The sequence below is a fragment of the Aptenodytes forsteri genome, unplaced genomic scaffold (assembly GCF_000699145.1).
Source record: "Aptenodytes forsteri isolate BGI_AS27 unplaced genomic scaffold, ASM69914v1 Scaffold272, whole genome shotgun sequence".
NCBI classification, from domain to species: domain Eukaryota; kingdom Metazoa; phylum Chordata; class Aves; order Sphenisciformes; family Spheniscidae; genus Aptenodytes; species Aptenodytes forsteri.
In genome coordinates this window covers 320,122-339,260 of record NW_008794885.1, presented here as the reverse complement: position 1 = coordinate 339,260, position 19,139 = coordinate 320,122, and the positions used below count along the sequence as shown (strand labels likewise).

The window sequence follows — 19,139 nt, the reverse complement described above, 5'->3', positions numbered from 1 at the left end:
TCTTTTTTTGCAATGACAGGGTCATCAAAGATGCAGATGCTGGAGGTAATGGCAGGGGCAGGTTGAAGCAACACTCCAACACAAACGGTGTGTTAGAGTCTATGCTGGAGAAAGCAAGACGAGCAGGGTCACACTTAGCTGTGAACTTGGGGTCCGTATCCTGAAAGACACGGGGAAGTATTATCACCTTATTTCTCTTCATAGAGAGAAACTTGTCCTTTAGACTATTAGGGTAGGGGGTTTTTTATTATTAGATGGAGCAAGGAGAACGTTGCATTCAGAAGTGCTCGGCCTGGGATTGAGCTTCAGCAATGACTGGTCTTGGGGTGGAATTCACCAAAATGAAGACAATCTGACCTGGAGATCATCAGGCAAATCGTGGGCAATGACTTCAGCCGGCAAGGAGCAGTCCTTGGTAAGCACCCACCTGGGTGCATACCTGGATGCTGTCTCGGAATTACTTCCCATCTCCAATGTCCTCTGAGGCCTGGCAAATGAATCGGATATGTTTGTCTTCCCTGGCTGCCTGCAGTGTGATCCTCCACTGCACCGCACCCAGCCGAGGCTGGCCTAGCCGCAATTTACACCAGCGTAAAACAGGACCTTTTCTGCACAGGGGATAGCACGAGGTTAATCCGAATTCCGTGAAAGCACTGCTATAAAATGGATTGATGAAACTGCATTAAGCCCCCTTTGTGGGCAGTAAGACTAGAGAACACGTTACTCTGAAATGCTTTGAAATAAGTCAATAGCACAGTCCTAATCTGAAATCCTGCGGTTAGTTCTCATTGCTTCACATTAAAAGGACACAAAAAGGAAGAGTTAGAGGCACAAAAAGGATCCTTAAAAAGGCACAGACAAGTCTTTGTATACATAGCAACAAAAAAAATGAAAAACCTCCAGAGAATTATTGAGCAAGAGGAACATATTTAAGTATAACTAAAATATTCCAGTTTGAGCTCTATCCTCGAACTCAGGAGTTTGTTTTGAATTTAAAGCACCCCTGAAGAAGGTCGGTAAGTAAGAATTAAAAGCTCAGCGAGTGCGATTCCCACCTTAAAGTGAAGTTTTAGGTTACCATGTTTCAGACAGAAGCCATAGAGTAACTTCAAAAAAAATTACCCAGGTCACTGTCTGACCAGGCTATTTCTTAGACATTCTCCTGAAGCCTTTTGACAGGATGCTTTTCTAAAGCCCACTGGTTTAATCTGATTTAGCAGTTCCAGTGCTGTGGTTAATAGAAGAGAAAATAAAAGCACAATCTATATTGCATGCAAATCCCTGCATCTGTGCCATTAAGTTTAAAATGGCCAGAAGTTTACACTTAGATGATAGAGGAAGCATCAACTAATACAAATTGTGCTTCCTGAAATATCCAAAGTCTGCTGTATTAACAGCTTAAGTGACAGAAAATTCAGGAGAGGAGAGTTTTAGTAAGCAAGCACTCCAACTAATAACTTCTGGGGACTTATTTGACTACTACCCACTTAAATTTGAGTGAGGCACAAATATCTGCAATTTAATTTTCTTACTAGCTTGAAGAAGGATGAGACCACAAATGGAAAGAAGGTGGCAAGAGAAAATGAACAAACACGTAATGGCTTATATGAAATTGAATAATTACATCCTGTATTCTGCAGCAACTGCCAAACTCAGCCATCCCCCATGCTACAAAGCCCATTTCAGTGTTTTGTTGTGAATACTGCTATACTGCCCCTGCAAGGACTAATTTGTATTCCTGGATCCCAGATGCTTTGGAAAAGAGGGTTAATTATCTTGCCTTTTTAGTAGCTGCTGGCTCCCTGGCGCATTCCTGCAGGAGTACTCATTCCCTTGCATGAAGACCCACTCAGTCTGCAGCTGCTCCATGAACACCAGAGAAGGAAAAAGTTAAATAAATCACGCCAGAAATTAAGACCTTGCATCAGCAGCTGCAACAGTCAAGAGGAAGAGCAGAGAACCCGTCTGAATTAATGCGTGGCTATAGCCCAGGGAGCTGGCTGTGAAAGGCCAGAACAGGAAAGCTTGGCACAGGACAGATACCAAAGCTTTTTGAACACAAGAAAAGGGACTGAGGTTATTTCCTTTAGAGGGACATGGTCAAAGCACTGCACAAGTAATCTGGCTGCATTAGGCTCCTCCACATCCTGTGGGAATTACAATCCTTGGAGAAAGAAATCTTCTATTTTTAACAGGGAAAGAGTATTACGCATTAGGAGACTTAACGGAACACAAATATTTTGTTCTTTTAACTTGATGATACAACTGCCTAGAAATAGAAGCTTTTCACCCTTTATCAAATCAGATGCTTTAGCAGTAGAACTTGGGGGCCTTATCATCCCAAACCCTGAACAGCTATTTGTTTCAGCTTATTTTCATCTCAGACTATGCCCCCGCCAGCTTTTGTAAGGAACCCGAACAGCATGCTAGAAACATCACATTATCATGTGAGCACATCTGATCACCCCTCTCCACAAGTGTCAATTTTAATGGTGCAACTGAGAAGATACTGTCTTACTACTCACTTAGCATGCATAAGGTTTAACAGGCAAGGAAAAAAAAAAATGGAAATCCCTTGTTTTACAGGTGAAGAATGACGCCAAGTATTTCTCAACTCAGACTTCCCTGGTGAATACTATTAACATTTTTCACATTCCAGTCCACTCCCAGACCATTCCTTACGGAAGCAAAGGTAAGCTGGGAAGAGCCTAGATTAATTTAAAACATACGGTCTTAACAATTAAGAACAAAAATAGCACAAGCCAGAAGAAATGAAGGAAGTGAAAAACACCTTGCTTCTAAGACAGGATGGCCTTCAGTGAGACCCTGCCTATCAGACCACTTCATCTACCTGCAGTTTAATGTCCACCTCTCACCCTTGTCAGCCCCACAGTCCAGGAGAGAAATGCAGGTCTAGTGAACTGTGCTCACCCCTTGTTCCTTAATGCCTTCCTTCCAGAGGTCTTGCAGCACACACTTGTCCCTTGCTTAGATAGGATTCTCCATTCACTCTTGAATTTCACAACAAATCAGGTCACACAACATACTTCTCTCGTGCTGTTATTCAGTGAGGCCTTTCTCACCAGCCTTAGAGAAACACAACCTGTGATGTAGGACAGCACCACAGTATCAGCAGCTAACCAACACACAGGAGCAGAGCACCAGACTGCTTTTCCCTTTACACTTTTCCCTTTCTTTGGGACTATTGCTACCAGGGGACCCAAATCAACAAGGTTTGTTTCCTTAAAGCTGACACATTTTTGCCACGTATTCAGAGGGCACTATCAGCTCTTCTATGACAACATGCCAGAGCTTTGCTTGGTCATAGCATCAAAAATGCAAACTGATATATGCAACCACTGCAAGGCAAGTTTTACAGCAGGACTCTTAAGTTACCTTTTATACACCAGATATGTGAAGGTGGGAGGCTCTCAACTGCAGCACAGCTGCATCTAGTTTAAGGTCAAAATCAGAACAATGGTATTTTGTGTTTTAAGAACTCTTCACAGGAAGCTGAGCCCATAACCAATGTTTTATTTTCCCATGCCTTCTTGCACACTATTTCTGGCCAAAGCTATGCCAATGCATACAAGATTGTTTCTGAGATTATTACCACCTCTGTAATTGCCAGAAGGGAATAAACCAATAGACCAGGTAGACATAACAACCTAGAATGGATAAAAAACCCACTAGTAGCTACAGATGTGAGAATACAAGGTATTTTCAAAAGAGGACACACAAAAAAAAAATCCCAAAGATGTTTAAACACATCCCAGAAGGGGGGGGGGGAGGGGGGGGAATTGAGCAAGCATGTTCACGTTCCCAGGCTTTGACGTATTATTTAACAGAAGAGACTGAATGTCTCCTGCTAAGCTATCATAATATTCAAACAAGTTCAAGCACTGGTCACAAGAAAACACACAGCAGGAAAAGGAGCAAGTTGCATTTAATTACAACAAAGTGGGTTTCAGCCAGTTACAAGCCAGCTTACCCCAAATAGTATCCCTTACTAAAAGACAGACTTAGTGACACCACATTAAGTTGTATCATTCCTTTCATAAAGCAGGACACCCAAACACTTTCTGAATGGTTTCTTTTAAGTATTTTCTTATTATCACCCTAGCGATACACTCTATCTTGCTGTGGTGGTATAGAAAGTCAAAAAGCAACTATTCCCCCTTCTTGCATATAAGGAAAAATAAACACTGATTAGAGTATCATGAGAGAAGACAAAACAGATCTCCACCTCAATATATCATTTACCTCCAATGAAAGGTGATCAATTAGAAAAAATAAACTTTTTTTTTTTAACAAAACAAACAGTGGAACAGACATGAAGATATTACAGTGTGAATGCCAGCAGCTTACAAGCAGGGAATGTGCATAGCAATGTTCACTATTTTGCTTGTATGGCTTATGCAAAAGAGAGGGTGTTTTGTTGTTGTGGTGGGGGTGGAGAGGGAAGGGGGGGGGGGGGGGGGGGGGAAATGCATCGAGAGACCTTAATTGTTTAATTTTAATCTAACAAGTCTAGTAATACCACTGCCAAATGATAGACAAACTTCACTCCCCTTGGAGTAACTAACTCTTCACCTGCCCAGCAAAGGCAGGTGAAGCGTAACACCAACAAGGAATCTTTCCTGTTATCGACTTTTACATGAATAAGATGATTATTTTAAGGAGAAAGAAACTTGAACAATTTTTCAGTCTCCTCTCTTTTCTTCCCCACATGGCACAGGCTACTCATTTTGCATTTGGGACTTCTAGCTGGTATCAAGTCCTCTCAGATACACCTGGAACTAGTCTGTCCTCTGTTTGATCTGGGCAGCCACAGGAAAGATGCCTTTCACCTGAACATTTTAGGCACTGAATGCTGTGATCCACTGAGGACACGGACACATTAAAGTGCTTTTTTTTCCTTTCTTCTTTTTTTTTTTTAAACCCTGAATGCTTTAAGGGTCACTCATCCTACATCCCAAACTGGACCAACAGATAACATACTATTTTTAATGCTCTACTACAAACAACTTGACTTCTGAGACTACATTAATACAAATAGCAATGCAAGTTATGACAGAAGAAACAGGTTTCCACAGAACATTCAAGTTGATGGAAGAGAAATGAATGATTGGGAGAGACCATTTACAGTTAAAACACTATGCAGCGCAGAACATTTCACTAGTACCCAGCATTTCTGTTGGCAAGTAGCAAGATATGGCACATAGCCTTCTATGCTGGATCTCTCTGGAAGCAATTTCTGGGGGAAAAGTACTGAGGCTGAAAGAGTGTTAGCAGTACCCCTAAAACGCAAGTAAGTGTGCCACCTACCAGACAGGAGGCTAGTATTATTCCAAACCCTATGCAGAAAGAGCTGCCAAAGAGCAGCTGTCCTTCAGTTCCCAGTTCAGACACTAGAAGCCTGATTTGAATACCTGAAATACTCAATACCTGAAGCATGAATAAAATGGAGGTAGACAGGGCAAAAATGAATCATTGTTGATGAGAAAACCCGAAGGACAGCTGATCCACCCTATCATACAAGGGAAAATGTGTTTGCCTTGAAATTAAGAATGGGGAAAATCCAGTCTGTATTTAGAAACCTGTGCAATGCCCACAATCTGTAAACATACTGCAACATAATCTCTCAAGGACAAGCACACTGCACAAATAATCTTGCATTAAGGATGGACATGGATAAAATCTGTAAAGACAGAACTTGTATGATAAAACATAAAATATCTGATAAAACAAATACTCTCTGATCACCAAGAGCAGAACTGAAAGAAGCCCTAAACACCTTGCTGCAAATTCAGAAAGGGGAACAAACACAGAGCCTAGGACAACAGCTCCCAGACTTCCCTGCTTGGATTCCCAGTTCTGGGGGTTTAGCCCAGGTAAGATGCAACTCCAGTTCTAGAAGAGAGAACAGAGGTTTCAGAGTACTGGGACAAAACAAATCATCTTCCCAAAAGAGAAAGATTTCTCACCTCATTAATCTCACATTATGTAATTAGTTACATTATCTGAATCCCACCTAGATTACCTCAGTTTAAGTGAGAGGCTAGCCAAGTCTATTCACCCTATGAATTCTTTCATGGTCATAACAGATGTATAAGATAAATCAGACAAAAGAAAACATCGAATTAACTGTCCAGGTATGAGAGAGTATGGTGGGGCTTGCTTTTTGTTTTAACTACTTTTACCACCTTGGTTTCTATTGTGCTCAATCTTCTCACATATCCAACTTTTACCATTTGGCATGTCATAACCACTACTTTAAAAAAAAAAGTCAAGAAGATATGTTAAACACCGAAGATTTAAGTTTAAATTATGGAAAATGAGGATGAACACATTGATACAGGCTTGCAATTTTAATTTTTAAAAGGCCCCTACGGTGGGACGAGCTATAGATGGCATCATGCTAATGCAAATGGAAAATAGTTTTTTAAAAAAACCAAAAACCGCTTTAAATAAGTATGAATTCACACCATACACGTGTACATACTTAATAATTTTCTACATTAGCTTTGTTTGAACTATAAATCAAGTCTATACTACTAAAAATTCGGTATGTGCAACGTTAACCTGATTAAAGCATTTTATAAATACAAGCTTTTTAAGTATTGCAACATACTTCACTACTTAACATACTGAAAAACAACTTCTACATTTAAAAATCTGATGTAATAGTTCTATCTGCCAATTAAGACTACAAATGGAAAAATACTTGCTAATCTTTAACATTATCGAAAATGCAAATATATTTCATTTTTGGAAGAAAACAATCTTTTTATACTACTGGTGCTTCTTTAGACATTTGAAGATACTACACTAACAAAATACAAACTTTGTAGTAAGCTTACAACATGTACTTCTCAGAGGCAAAAAGAAAAAATCTGGTTTGTATTTATGAAGGAACATCCATTTATTATAAAACAAGATAAAAGATATTAGAATTAAGTTGAAACAAGGCAACATTAGAACAACCACTTTAGAGCTTTGTGAACGAAGTGTAGTTTTAAACTTGCAAATCAAGGTGAATGTAGCTCTTAACATGCTGTCCTCTTCTCTATAAATGGGATGAAGTAGAGAAGCAAAGCTTCAAGGTATAAGGGTTGGAGCCATCTGTCAGGAGACAACATGTAACATACTCAGGGCATTTTACTGAGCATAGCTTTCCTGCTGATCAAGATCACCTTGCATAATCTGACAAGTTTACCAATTCTGTAGACTTAAGGCTCACACCTCCCCACCTACACCCACCAGTGGCCCACAAACACCAGATGACCTGTAAGTAAGCGTTACTGATAGTCTACCAGCATTTTTTAGACATAAAAACAAAGTGATGGATCTGGGCACAAGGGAACGTAGATAGAGTTCCAAATGTTGTACTATACACAAGATAGACTACCATTATCGTTGCCCCTCTTCCTAGCTGAACTATTTATAAAAGTAGTATTTAACAGGCAATTTCAAAGACAAAAGGTATAGATATTTAAGGAAGTCAAGACTTAGAATGTGGCGTTTCTGTCAGAGACAGAGTGGCACTAGACCATATTTACACGTGTTTGAGAAAAGTCTTTGTTTTAGAACACTGTCTTTTCCTGTGATAGCTATATTTGATTATACGTTAGGGTTTGCCTTTTACATGTTGAAAGAGTAAGTTCTTCTGCTGTTATCACCTCTCCAAACTGAGATAAATCTGAAATTGTGAACAGTATGTTATCAATAGTATCTTAAAAAAATATTCTGCCCTTGAAGTAGTCTCAGTCCATTGAGAAGGTGGACAAGAGGGGGGCGGAGGGAAGGGATAGGAAAGATTTACACTTGACAGGGAGACAAAGCCGTAATAGTTTGGAGGAGGTAGGTTTAAAATAATATTAGACACTGGGCTGGATTCAACGTTATGTCTGTAAACACCCAGAAAAATTCCATTTAATCCAGTAAACTATCTTAATTGAAGTGTACATCTGGCCTATTGTGTACTTGTTTAGCAGGTGAACTCCCCCTCTATTCTTACTAGTTTGGAGCTAAACTCAGCTTGGCCTCACAATTTCTGATTTGAAAGAGAACCCACTACAGGAGCAGTTAATTCCGAGCAGTAAGCTGTGTAACTTAAAGAATCTTCTGCCCAAAAATATTGCAGATTTCTCTTTTGCATTTGTATAGTAATATATATAGTACAGTATGTGTGTGTGTATATATATATAAAATACAGCATATATATACATATAAGAACGACGCAGGTTTTACCTGCACACTGAGCTGCTGAAGCCTCACCTTTTACAAAGGCAGTATCAACATGAAAGAAAACAAGAAAAAAATTTATAGCAGTAAGATCAGTAAAATTGACTTACTTGGGACTCTTATCTGGTAGTGATTAAGTACAGTGAGAGCTTCCACTGCATCTGTCTTACATTCCCATTCCAACAGACCAGACAGTGTTTTGGCAGAAGCTGTCAAAATGAGAAATAAAAAAAGGGAAGGAGGGGATCAGTAACATCTCCTGACAGTGTATGCTCTTATCAAAACTGGAATTCAAATAACTCTCCAAACAGGTCAAAGTTTACTTACGTTTTGGATCAAACACTTTGTATTTAATAAAGCTGAGAACTTCATGATCCTCACATAACTGTCACAAAAATAAAATAAGAGGTAAAACTCCAGTAAAAACGCACATAAACACATAAGCAAAAATTCCAAGTTCCTGGAAGAGACACACAAAAAGGAAAATACTGACTCTTTAAGAAAGCTTCCAAGAATTTATGGCAAATTATTATTTTAAAAATATGTTTAGATTGGTAACTCTTTAGAATACCATTCTATAGTATGCAAAACAAGGTTCATATATCTGTGCTGTCCCATGATAAATATGATTTTATAGGCACAAAAATTGTTGAGAGTACTGGTATCACTACTACCTCAAACAACATATTTAAATAGAAACAGATTCTTCTTTTTGACATTCCCACTTCAATACAATAGCTCAGAAGTTGTACCTACAAGCACATCACTCATGAACCAAACTTAACTTTCAGACAGAGCTTAAAAAAAAAAAAATTTATTGAACTGAAAAAGAACTCACTGAACCATCATCAGTTTTACCACTGCCTCCACTCGAGAGGCCCAGTATTGCATGTTTTAAGCATCCAGAGTTCATTTAGGACTCAACTGTGCAAACCGCTCCAGGTGCATGCTTCTATCCATTCCAAATTATCCTAGCAGTCATTAGAGTAACCATCTCAGGGAGTCAGTAAATCTTTTGCGAATTTAGTCCTAACTTTCCCTGTATTTGGCATTCTGTGAGTCTCTTCCCCTTCCTCCACAAAAAACACATTAAGCTCCTCAACTTTATTTCCAAGATCTTGTTTCTCACATAAAAAAAAAAGAAAAAAAAAAGAAGAAAATGGAGAGAATAATGCCAGAAGTGTGAAAATAGAGGGGGGTGTATATATACACACACAGCTTCTATATAGAGAGGCTACAAACCTATTTTTGAAAACCAGTTCTCTTCCAGTCACTATGCTGTAACTATCCCAGTTATTTCTTTTAAAAAAGTAGCACAGTGTAAAAGCTAGGATAGAGCCCCAAAGCACTACATGTCACAGTCATTTCAACTGCCTACCTTTACAAATGTTTCTTCAGTTACACACAGGGGAACATTATAATAATGTAGCACACATGAGGGGGGTTGGATGATGTTCTTAGATGCTTGACCAGCACTGGTGAAGCGATTATTCTTACTCATTGCAAAATCCTTGTAACTACTCGTGCCATCCTCCAGTTCAAATATCTGGCTTGGAACTACTGAATGCTGCTTGGAAACACTGAGATTTAAGGAGAGATAGAGATATATATATATAGTTAAAGTTTCTTAAATAATTAAGACTCACATACTTTGCACACAGATTATTGATCTAACCACAACAGAGCTGACATTTCTTTACAACAATTTGAAATAGAAGGAGAACAAGATGGGTTGGATTTGACACCTTCCTTAAAAAAAATGTAGAAAGGATGGATAAGACACATTAGGGAATACAGTTTATTAACAGCCAATCCATGTAATGCCCATATGCTTTATTAATATAAATAATAACAAAATTATAAATAGTAATAAATAAATAATAGTTGCAAACTGGAAATCATAACTCCAACAATGATTACAGAACAATGGGATATTGTCCATTTGCAACCTCATTCCATCTGCCCACTGGTAGACTATTAATCTGATAAAACATATTTACCAGACATTAAGTCTCTTACCAAATAACTTGACATTGTTGAGATGTGTGACAGCTCTTTCCACAGCATATTCATCACCCATTTCAACCAGTGCCGTGCCTGGAATAGTCTTCATAAATTTCACCTAAGATAGATAAGGGAAAAAATTACTTTGCAACAAACAGCCCAACCAAGAGTTTATAAGTTATTAGGAAATATTTTTAGACCATCTCAGCCAGGCTTTTTCCAAAACAATTAAAATGACTAGAGAGTTTCCAAGTTTCTAATAAATTATGCCTTACCTTCTCAATGTTTCCATACAAGCAGAACAGGTTGAAGACCCTTGAACAGTTCATCTTTAGCTGATGCAACCCACTAACCATGACAACTGACCCAGAAGGATTTCCACCATGCATGTAAGAGGAGGATGCCTGGGGCAATGGATAAGCAACAAGTTCTGGAGTGTCCCGAGATCCCATTCGGTACCGGCTCGGCAAGGGCAACAAAGGACCATGTGACCCTAAGGAGATGAAAGACCATGCTTTCATATTGTTTGAAACAAGTTTCACTACTTAATCATGCATTAAAAGCCCACACACGTAATGCATATTTAAAGGGGGGAAGGGAGGAAAACAACGTTACAGCAGTTTCCATTAATTCTTTTTCCAATTAAAAACCCCAAAAACCAAAGAACAAACAAAAAAACAAACAAAAACAACCCCTCTTCTATTCCCTTTAACGTTCCAGGTCTCTTCTTACTTTACCAGACAAGAAGGAAGGAGCTGTTTCATGGTATTGTTTTTACACACAAGTGAAAAAAGGTATTTCAGTAATTATAAAAATAGTATCTTCCCTGCACCATACAAAATATTTGAACATAAACCTATCAGAAGAAATATTTAAAATAAACCTTCAGCAATATTGCAACGTGTACTTATAGAGTTACATGACACCAAGAAAGAACATTACAAAGTAGGGAAAACAAACCAAAAGGAGTGAATTTTTAGTCAGAGGTCAGGAGAGGAGAGGAGATGACAGCTCTTTTTCAGAGACAAGAGATTAAGTCAGAAGACTGCCTTTCTACAAACAGCTCATTTGGAAGAAACAGGAATACTTAAACCCCTGCATTAATGCAAAATGAAGCTGTCCTATTTTGCACTACAGGTAAAGTGACAAGTTTCACTGAAATAGACAATTTCCTTTTTTTTTTTAATGAAGAAACATTACTAGTATGCAATACTTCTGTTTATAGAAAACATCAGTATTACAGACCAAGGAGAGGATCCCTGTTCTTCTGAGAGAAAAATAATATGAAATTCACATAAGCCAAGTATAAAAGGAACCTTTTGTCCTATTTTCCCCAGCAAAAAGCAGTATTGAAAGGGAGACAGTGGTATAGGAGGAGACAGCCACATTACTTAAGGTAGAAGGGTGTATCAGAAGAATGAAAAAAGAACATCAGTGAATACAAGGTGGAACTTGGAAATTCTGGAGATTTGAAGAACCTTTGGAAAAAGTAGGTAGAAGGTCAACCCACATTGTAAAATATCACAAATACATTTGCAAAGAAAGAGGCAAGACAAATCACATTGCATCTGACAGTTAAGAGAGTAAATAACTAGAAAAGTCACATCTAACTGGGTACATTAGTTTCTCAACCCTGAGGTCTTGGTCCAACACATGAAAGTGACAGCAGATCTTCATCTACAGATAGCACTAGTAACAACTACAGCACTAATTCCAAAACATCGTTCTTATACAGTCACATAGCTATACCTTTTCAGAATTAGCTAAATTAGAAGAAACGCAAAGCCCACAATTCACAGCTTTGCATGCAAGAACATCAGAGCTCTGTGTTGCATCAAACCACTGATCAAGCTATGTTGCCATTTTTTAGAAAACTGCTTTCCCAGTACAGATGTCATTTTCCATCCATTGCTAGGGTGATGGCAGCTGAAAGGAAACATTCTTCCAGAGAATAAATTTGTAGAGCCAGATGCTCTCCGTGAAAGGAAGAAGTACGGCAACAAATGCACATAGATTTCAGTGAATCACTAGCATTTTCAGAACATGGACTGACAGCACTGCACGTACAGCACAATAGTGAACTACTCATGCTGTAGGGGTCCACAGTTAAGCATTGATTGAACATTTAGAATTCCCCATAACATGTAAAGAAATCATAACCACCTGTCATCCTATGTTACTTACCATAACCATCATGTCTAAATGATGATGGGTGCTCTCCCAAAATAGCTTGCCTCTGGCGGCCCTTCCCTCTGTCTAACATGTGGGAAGGGAAAGAAAACAGTTTAGTATGCACAACTACGCACTTGATTTCTCCAGTTAAGACACAAAGCTTCTAGTTAAGAAGCAAAAAAAGTAATTTGAGTCCTTGTTAATTTTATAAACAATTTCTCATTCATTATACATCTAAAACCACAAGCTGTGCCCTGGGACACCAAAATTAAAAGACTGCCATCTGTATAACAAATTGCACTTAAGTTGATTGGGGGCAGTGGCCAATGAGGAGATGCAGACATTTAAAGTTTATGGAAATACCCAATAGTTTTCCTAAACAGACACCACACATTAGTATAGATAACACCATACAGCAGGATTTACCTATGTGTCTCTTAAAACAAATTTGAAATGCAGTACTTTTGAAAGACAGTACCTGAATCATAATATTAGCTTCAACAGCAACACATTTTCAAAGTGGGCTTCTTTCAAGAAGTTTCAGCATAAGCCAACAACAACCTGTATTACATGGTTTCATAATCAGTAAACAGAGAGTATTACATACGTGTACATATATATTTACAGAACACCTACTGATTTATGGGCGTGCTGAAAGGATTGTACATTATTGCATTATCAGCAGCACATAACAGTTCAACTGAAGAAAAACATCACTGAATAATGCACTTGAACAACGGTCAATCCTTTAAGAAAACCCAGTTCTCTAGGATATAAAGTTAAGCAAGGGGTCTACATTACTGGAGGAAAGCAGTGCATCATAGCCAAAGCTGTATTATCTAATCAGATCCATGCTGCATGACAAAGAAAATCTAAACTTCCAGATTTCTTTGTGGTAAGCAGCAATTGATTTCTCACAATTAAAAAAGCCACGTTGAAAATACAGGGCAAGACACTTATCAGTGTATGATAGTTCCCAGGAAATTTAAGTATGACTGCTGAAAATGGCAACTCCAGTCCAATGCAGCTGGAGGTACTTCCCCTGAAAAACAGGAACTATTCCCATTAGACAACACAACAGTGGGAGATGAAAACACATGTGCCCTTTCTGCTCAGGATTTTGAGGAGAGGTTCAAAGTCAGATATTTACTTTGGCAATAAAGCCTGAAGAGAGAACAGTGCTGAGTGCCTTCAAATACATAGAAGATTACTTTTGTCAAGTTTTGTTTTTCTATTCCCTTTTCAGGGTAACAGCTCTGGTTCTTGGCTCTAGAAAGCAAATGGACAGTCATATCAAGTATTTTGAGCATTTAAACTGTATGCAGTAATCATCTTTCAGAAAAATCAAGTTTCTAATTCCAGTCTGTGGAGTTAAATCCTTTGAAACCGCACACAGTAATTTTCTTTACTAAAGGACCATATTCTTCAAATAAAGAATTCTGGGAGAACACAGTTTGACAAATATCTCCTCCTCGTGATGGTGTATTCCACTGCTCTCTCCTTGCCCCATACTTGTTCCTTCCTTGAACAAAGTCCCTCAATTGTGCCAGTACAAATACTTGTGCAAACAGGCATTGAAACATGAATACTGATCTGTGTTAAAAATAATTCTGAAAGGAAAGATTCTTTATAATCTAGTTTAAGTTTGGGGTTTGTTGTTTTTTGGTTTTGTTTTTAAATCAGGTCCTGGAGTCACTGTGTATGCTGGTATTACCACCAAAAGAAATGCTCTGAACTACAGTTTGAACTTTCTAGCTAAAAGCAAGTAGAATACTAAAAGTCAGGTGGGTTTTTCAGTTCAATCTAATGCAATATGGGTTCATAGCAGCAGGCACCTTGTTAGGAAGTTTACTTAAGTGGAGAAATACTATGGGGAAGTCTGTAATTTGTTACCATAAAGAACTAAAAACAGTTATTTAAACAAAAAAAGTCATTAGCAAAATGCATTTCCTTCCTAAGATTTGAGGGGGGGGTGAAATTCTGAAAGGATGTATTAGCATGCCTGTTCTCAGAATGAAATTCCTTTGGACTAAGATCTTGTTTGCTGCAGTCAGATCCCTACAGTTCAGGTCACATTAAGTTCAAAAGCCAAACAACACTGCTGCAACAGTAAGTTGAAGCACAAATACGAAAACTCTCTCTCAAAAAAAAAAGTCCTGGATTACTTTATGGGCAAAATTGCTCTAGATGCCTGCTTTCTCAAGTACATTTCAGTGTTCATTCAACAATTTATATTCCCATTTTCTAGATAAATGGATGTGGGCCACAGTAAATGGAAAAATCATGCTATATACAATATAGCATGACATACAGATATATGTATATAATACAAGTCTAACTCTTTTCCTCTTATGTGTAGTAGAGTGATGTATAGGAAATAGAGACAGGCTGTCAAAGTAACAAAAGGAAAACGAGAGTAGTGTGAGAGTTCTTAAGAAAGAGCAAGCCATACCCATCCTAAGTTTTTCATTTTCCACTGTTTTCTCTAGCTTGGGGAACATTTAGTTCATACAGCCATATCTATCTGCAGACCAATTACATAATGTAATTAGATGCACAATGTTACAAGTCAGCCTCCAAACACTGCAATGATCAAAAGATATAAGGGTCAAATTAATCCTTCAGATTTTTCAAATTCAAACCTTCAGATTTTTTTCTTGCCCTTGAGTTTCTTCAAAATTCCTTTTTTAACTCAGGAATTTGAGAACAAAAATTTGAGTCCTCATACAAATAGTCATAATCTACAAGCTGCAACCAATACTGTAGCTCCCTTGTTAACTTTTTACAAGAACTTCATTTTGAAAATTCAAGCCCTAAGTTTTTAGTTGTACAACAGTTTTACAAGCCCAGCGTCTCTGCAGAATTACTTTGAAAGTGCATATCACTTGAGACAGCCAAAGCCCTGGTTCTTATATAGCCTTTGATAAGTAGATACTCTATCTTGGACACATTGTCTTCGCTTTTCTAACTTTACATTGCACACATTATTGTACATAAGTTACTGAACACTGCACTCAATAGTTACAGATTTTTTTTTTCTTAAAGAAACACTTTACAGGAGTTAGGCTACACAGCAGTTTGTCTTTACATATATAGTCATAGTTTCCACTGACATGAGTTAAGCTTAGTAATTTTTACAGCTGAGTACTTAAGAGACAGCATGCCTGTACCAATTATGAATCTCCCTATTTTAATACTTAAATATAACTGGGGGGACCTATCTGATATTGCACTGCTCAGTTCCAACTATCTACAGATAAGGATTAAATTTCCCTACTACTAGACAATATTTACACTGTTAAGACTGAATGCAACTCTCACATACAGCAAGTAATAAAAAGATTACAACGTCAATGATACCAACAAGAGAGGCTCTTAATTTTGGAGGTTCTCAATTTTTCAGTTGTAATTTTAAGGGAAATAAGACCAGCATACATACAAACTTGAACAGAATGGGTACAGTCTATCATGTTATTCATCCCATACAAATCTGAAGTACTGAAAGTGTCCTCCTTTAAAAACTTGTGGTGGTGGTGCATGCAGTATGCAGACAAGGTGAATTGCAAGTCTGAGTTTTTTCAGAGGGTTTTTTTGTTTGTTTGTTTGGTTTTTTTTGCTGATGCCGATGTGGTGCATGATGAAGTGTAGAGTCAGCCTGCTGAAGTCCTCTATCCTTCTTAATGCCTCGTCCAACATAGGGGAAAAGAGTCCTTTCGAAGGAGAAGCAGTGTGCAAGTTTGTAGTTTGTAAGGAATAGTCTGTACCAGGTTTCCTCTCCTCCAAAGAGAGAGAGCTGCTTGGAGAAATGCAAGTCCTTGAGAACTGCGAAGGTGCTTGCAGGTGTGGGCTCCTTGTTGAACTAAGTGGCTCAAGCACACGGCAGTAGGGGGCACTAGGGCTCAGGGTTAATTTCCTGGCTTGTGAACACAGCCTTCAGCAGCACTGGCTTGCTTTGAAATGACTACTGCGATACAGCCTGACCATGTATAAAGGATTGTCATTAGTACAGTCAAACATCTACAGCGATAACATATGAAAACCTACCTCGTCGGCCCAGATATGGTTTAGTGTAGTCCCAACTATCGTTGTCGTTTCTAATGACATTAAGTCGAGTTGGCTGTTCAAATAAAGTAAAAGTGAAAAAGGTTAAGTCTTGATTATATGTATTTTTCTAGTAAAATTAAAAAAGAAGGTCCAAGCATTACCCTCGCATATTCAATTTTTAGTGTGCAGCATCCTGCATAGATATCTGCTCCATTGAGTGCAGCCTTCGCCTTCTGGGCACAAAACACTGATTCAAACATACACATCACGTTAAGGATATTTTCCCCAGGTGTCTCATTCATGTCCCTTTCTTCTGATACAGCTTTATTTTTGTAGCCTGCAGATATTTCACTATTGTATACCTTACAAGAACTCTATACAGACTTAAATATAAAATTACCAACAAGTATATATCAGCTAAACTTATGTTAAGCATCTGTTTTTGAGATGTAAGCAGCACATGATGACACCATTCATAAATTAGTAAATTCTTCAGTGTGGATTATACAGATGCAAGCTTTGTTTATGCTCTGAGCTTATATCGTTTGGAAGGGGATATTCTGGTGGATTTAGTAATTTTCATCAGAGGACACAAAGTTCCCAGCAAGCCTAGAGAATATTTGAAGGGCAAGTTTTAAGGGAAAGTTCAAGCTGCATCATTTGGGAAGGGATCAGACCTCAGGGGCAAGAAGGCGTGACTTAACACAATGCATCTCTTCTCACAGCTAGCATTAGCTAGAGACTCATGGGTAGGGAGAACATGAACTCAGTAGTTTCTTCACAGTGAAAAGAACTAAGAAAGGGTACGCCCTTTTTAGCTTGTTAGCCAAATAAAACCACAGAACTGAGAGATACTTTGAATGAACAAATAATCATCTTGCATCAAAAAATACAACAAGCAGATTGCGTTAAATCCACTGCTCAAGGCAGATGCGTGTACCAGGCTCCAACATGTAGGTTATTTCATATCCTCTACACACTCCAAGATTAGTTCTATGACTAGCAGAAAAATGTACCTGAACCTTGGCACATGGCAATCCATGATCTCATACATACTCAATAACATATGGTGTCAGAAAGCCTGATCCTTTCAACAGACCAGACATTTTGCGCCATCCTTTGATATGATTTAGTGAAATTTTGGAAGTAGTCTGTATCAATAGCATATTCCTTTTGTTTTACCACATTCCTGCAGCCCAACTTCTTCCAAGGTGATGTAGGTTCACTGTGGAATTTAAGAGTGAGAAAAGTTAAGCTTCCCAGACCTCTAAGAAATTGTTTGACACTGGCTAGAACTGTGGGAGCACCTCTGCAAAAGTAATGGGTACTGCAATTAGCACTGAAATTTGAGTAAATTTTTGAACTTTTCAAACAAGGCTTGTCTTGAAGCTCACTTTTTTCCCCCATCCCCCCCAAACCGTTTACCTACACTGCTGCATTACTTTGTTCACATTTGTGAGTTTTTGTTTTTAATAAAAGGCATGTTGCAGAATTTAATTCAAAGGACAGAAGTATGGTAGTTTCAGAGTATGTGCAGGATCCTCCCCACAACTTCCCTAATCTTTCACAAGATGCAGAATAACCCCCAACTGTACAAGTCATCTGATCCAGACAACACTGCTTACCAGAAACTCGACACACTATCATAGTTAAGTCAAACTACTGTCTGTTAGGACACACAGTTTAAGTCTTCTACAGATAAACAGCAATTAGTTTGCTTTTATGAAAGTTAGGGTAATTCTTTTTGCCTGGCAAATCATCAAATGCAGCCACGGGTTACGTCACATGTTACAGAAGTGACCCACTAATAAAGCCTGCCACATCGGTAGCATCTGAAATCACAAAAGAATTTCTGAGATTTTGGTACAATTTTGTCCAGGTAACAGCTCAGAAATGGAGGGTAATCAGTCTCTAGGAAGAGGGCTATCAGAGTTTTATAAACTAAGGCGTAATCATATCAGACTTCGGACTTTGCAAACTGCAGTAACACATTAACAACTTTGAACATTCATCCTATGTACAACTTAACACTATAAATACAGTAAACAGTAGGATAACAGAGCAGAGAATTTCCTCAACACATGATAAACAGGTCTAAGTTGGTCTCGGGCTTTATTAAAGTCAGAATAGTAAGACAAGCAGTATATATTAGAACTATTTTAGAAGAGTCTAAAGAATTCAAACTGTACCTCTGCAATCCCTTATCCATTTCTTGAGTATCAACACAGGCAGACACCATGAAACTTTTGTGCATAATGCACTGTCAAACCTATGACATATTTCATGTCTGCAATTATTAGCCTTAGAATCACAGAACCATAGAATAGTTTGGGTTGGAAGGGACCTCTAAGGTCATCTAGTCCAACCCCCCTGACGTGGGCAGGGACATCTTCAACTAGATCAGGTCTCTCAGAGCCCCGTCCAGCCTGACCTTGAATGTTTCCAGGGATGGGGCATCCACCACCTCTCTGGGCAACCTGTGCCAGTGCTTCACCACCCTCAGCGTAAAAAATTTCTTCCTTATATCTAGCCTAAATCTACCCCCCTTTAGTTTAAAGCCATTCCCCCTTGTCCTGTCGCAACAGGCCCTGCTAAAAAGTTTGCCGCCATCTTTTTTATAAGCCCCCTTTAAGTACTGATAGGCTGCAAGAAGGTCTCCCCAAAGCCTTCTC

At 38.5% G+C, this 19,139-nt stretch overlaps 1 protein-coding gene across 1 annotated transcript in view; it reads right to left on the bottom strand.

Annotated features, from left to right (window-relative positions):
- Positions 1 to 6,486: 6,486 nt before the first annotated feature.
- The window catches only part of HNRNPLL (heterogeneous nuclear ribonucleoprotein L like), a 23,163-nt gene continuing 10,510 nt past the window's right edge, over positions 6,487 to 19,139 (bottom strand). Inside the window, exons 4-12 of the mRNA XM_009274797.2 lie at positions 16,629 to 16,725; positions 16,468 to 16,540; positions 12,436 to 12,507; positions 10,527 to 10,744; positions 10,248 to 10,369; positions 9,626 to 9,827; positions 8,575 to 8,632; positions 8,358 to 8,456; positions 6,487 to 7,125 (exon numbers count right to left, since the gene is read on the bottom strand). Of these exons, the coding sequence (XP_009273072.1) occupies positions 7,070 to 7,125; positions 8,358 to 8,456; positions 8,575 to 8,632; positions 9,626 to 9,827; positions 10,248 to 10,369; positions 10,527 to 10,744; positions 12,436 to 12,507; positions 16,468 to 16,540; positions 16,629 to 16,725 (997 nt within the window). The 3' untranslated portion in view covers positions 6,487 to 7,069. The remainder of the gene's footprint in view (positions 7,126 to 8,357; positions 8,457 to 8,574; positions 8,633 to 9,625; positions 9,828 to 10,247; positions 10,370 to 10,526; positions 10,745 to 12,435; positions 12,508 to 16,467; positions 16,541 to 16,628; positions 16,726 to 19,139) is intronic.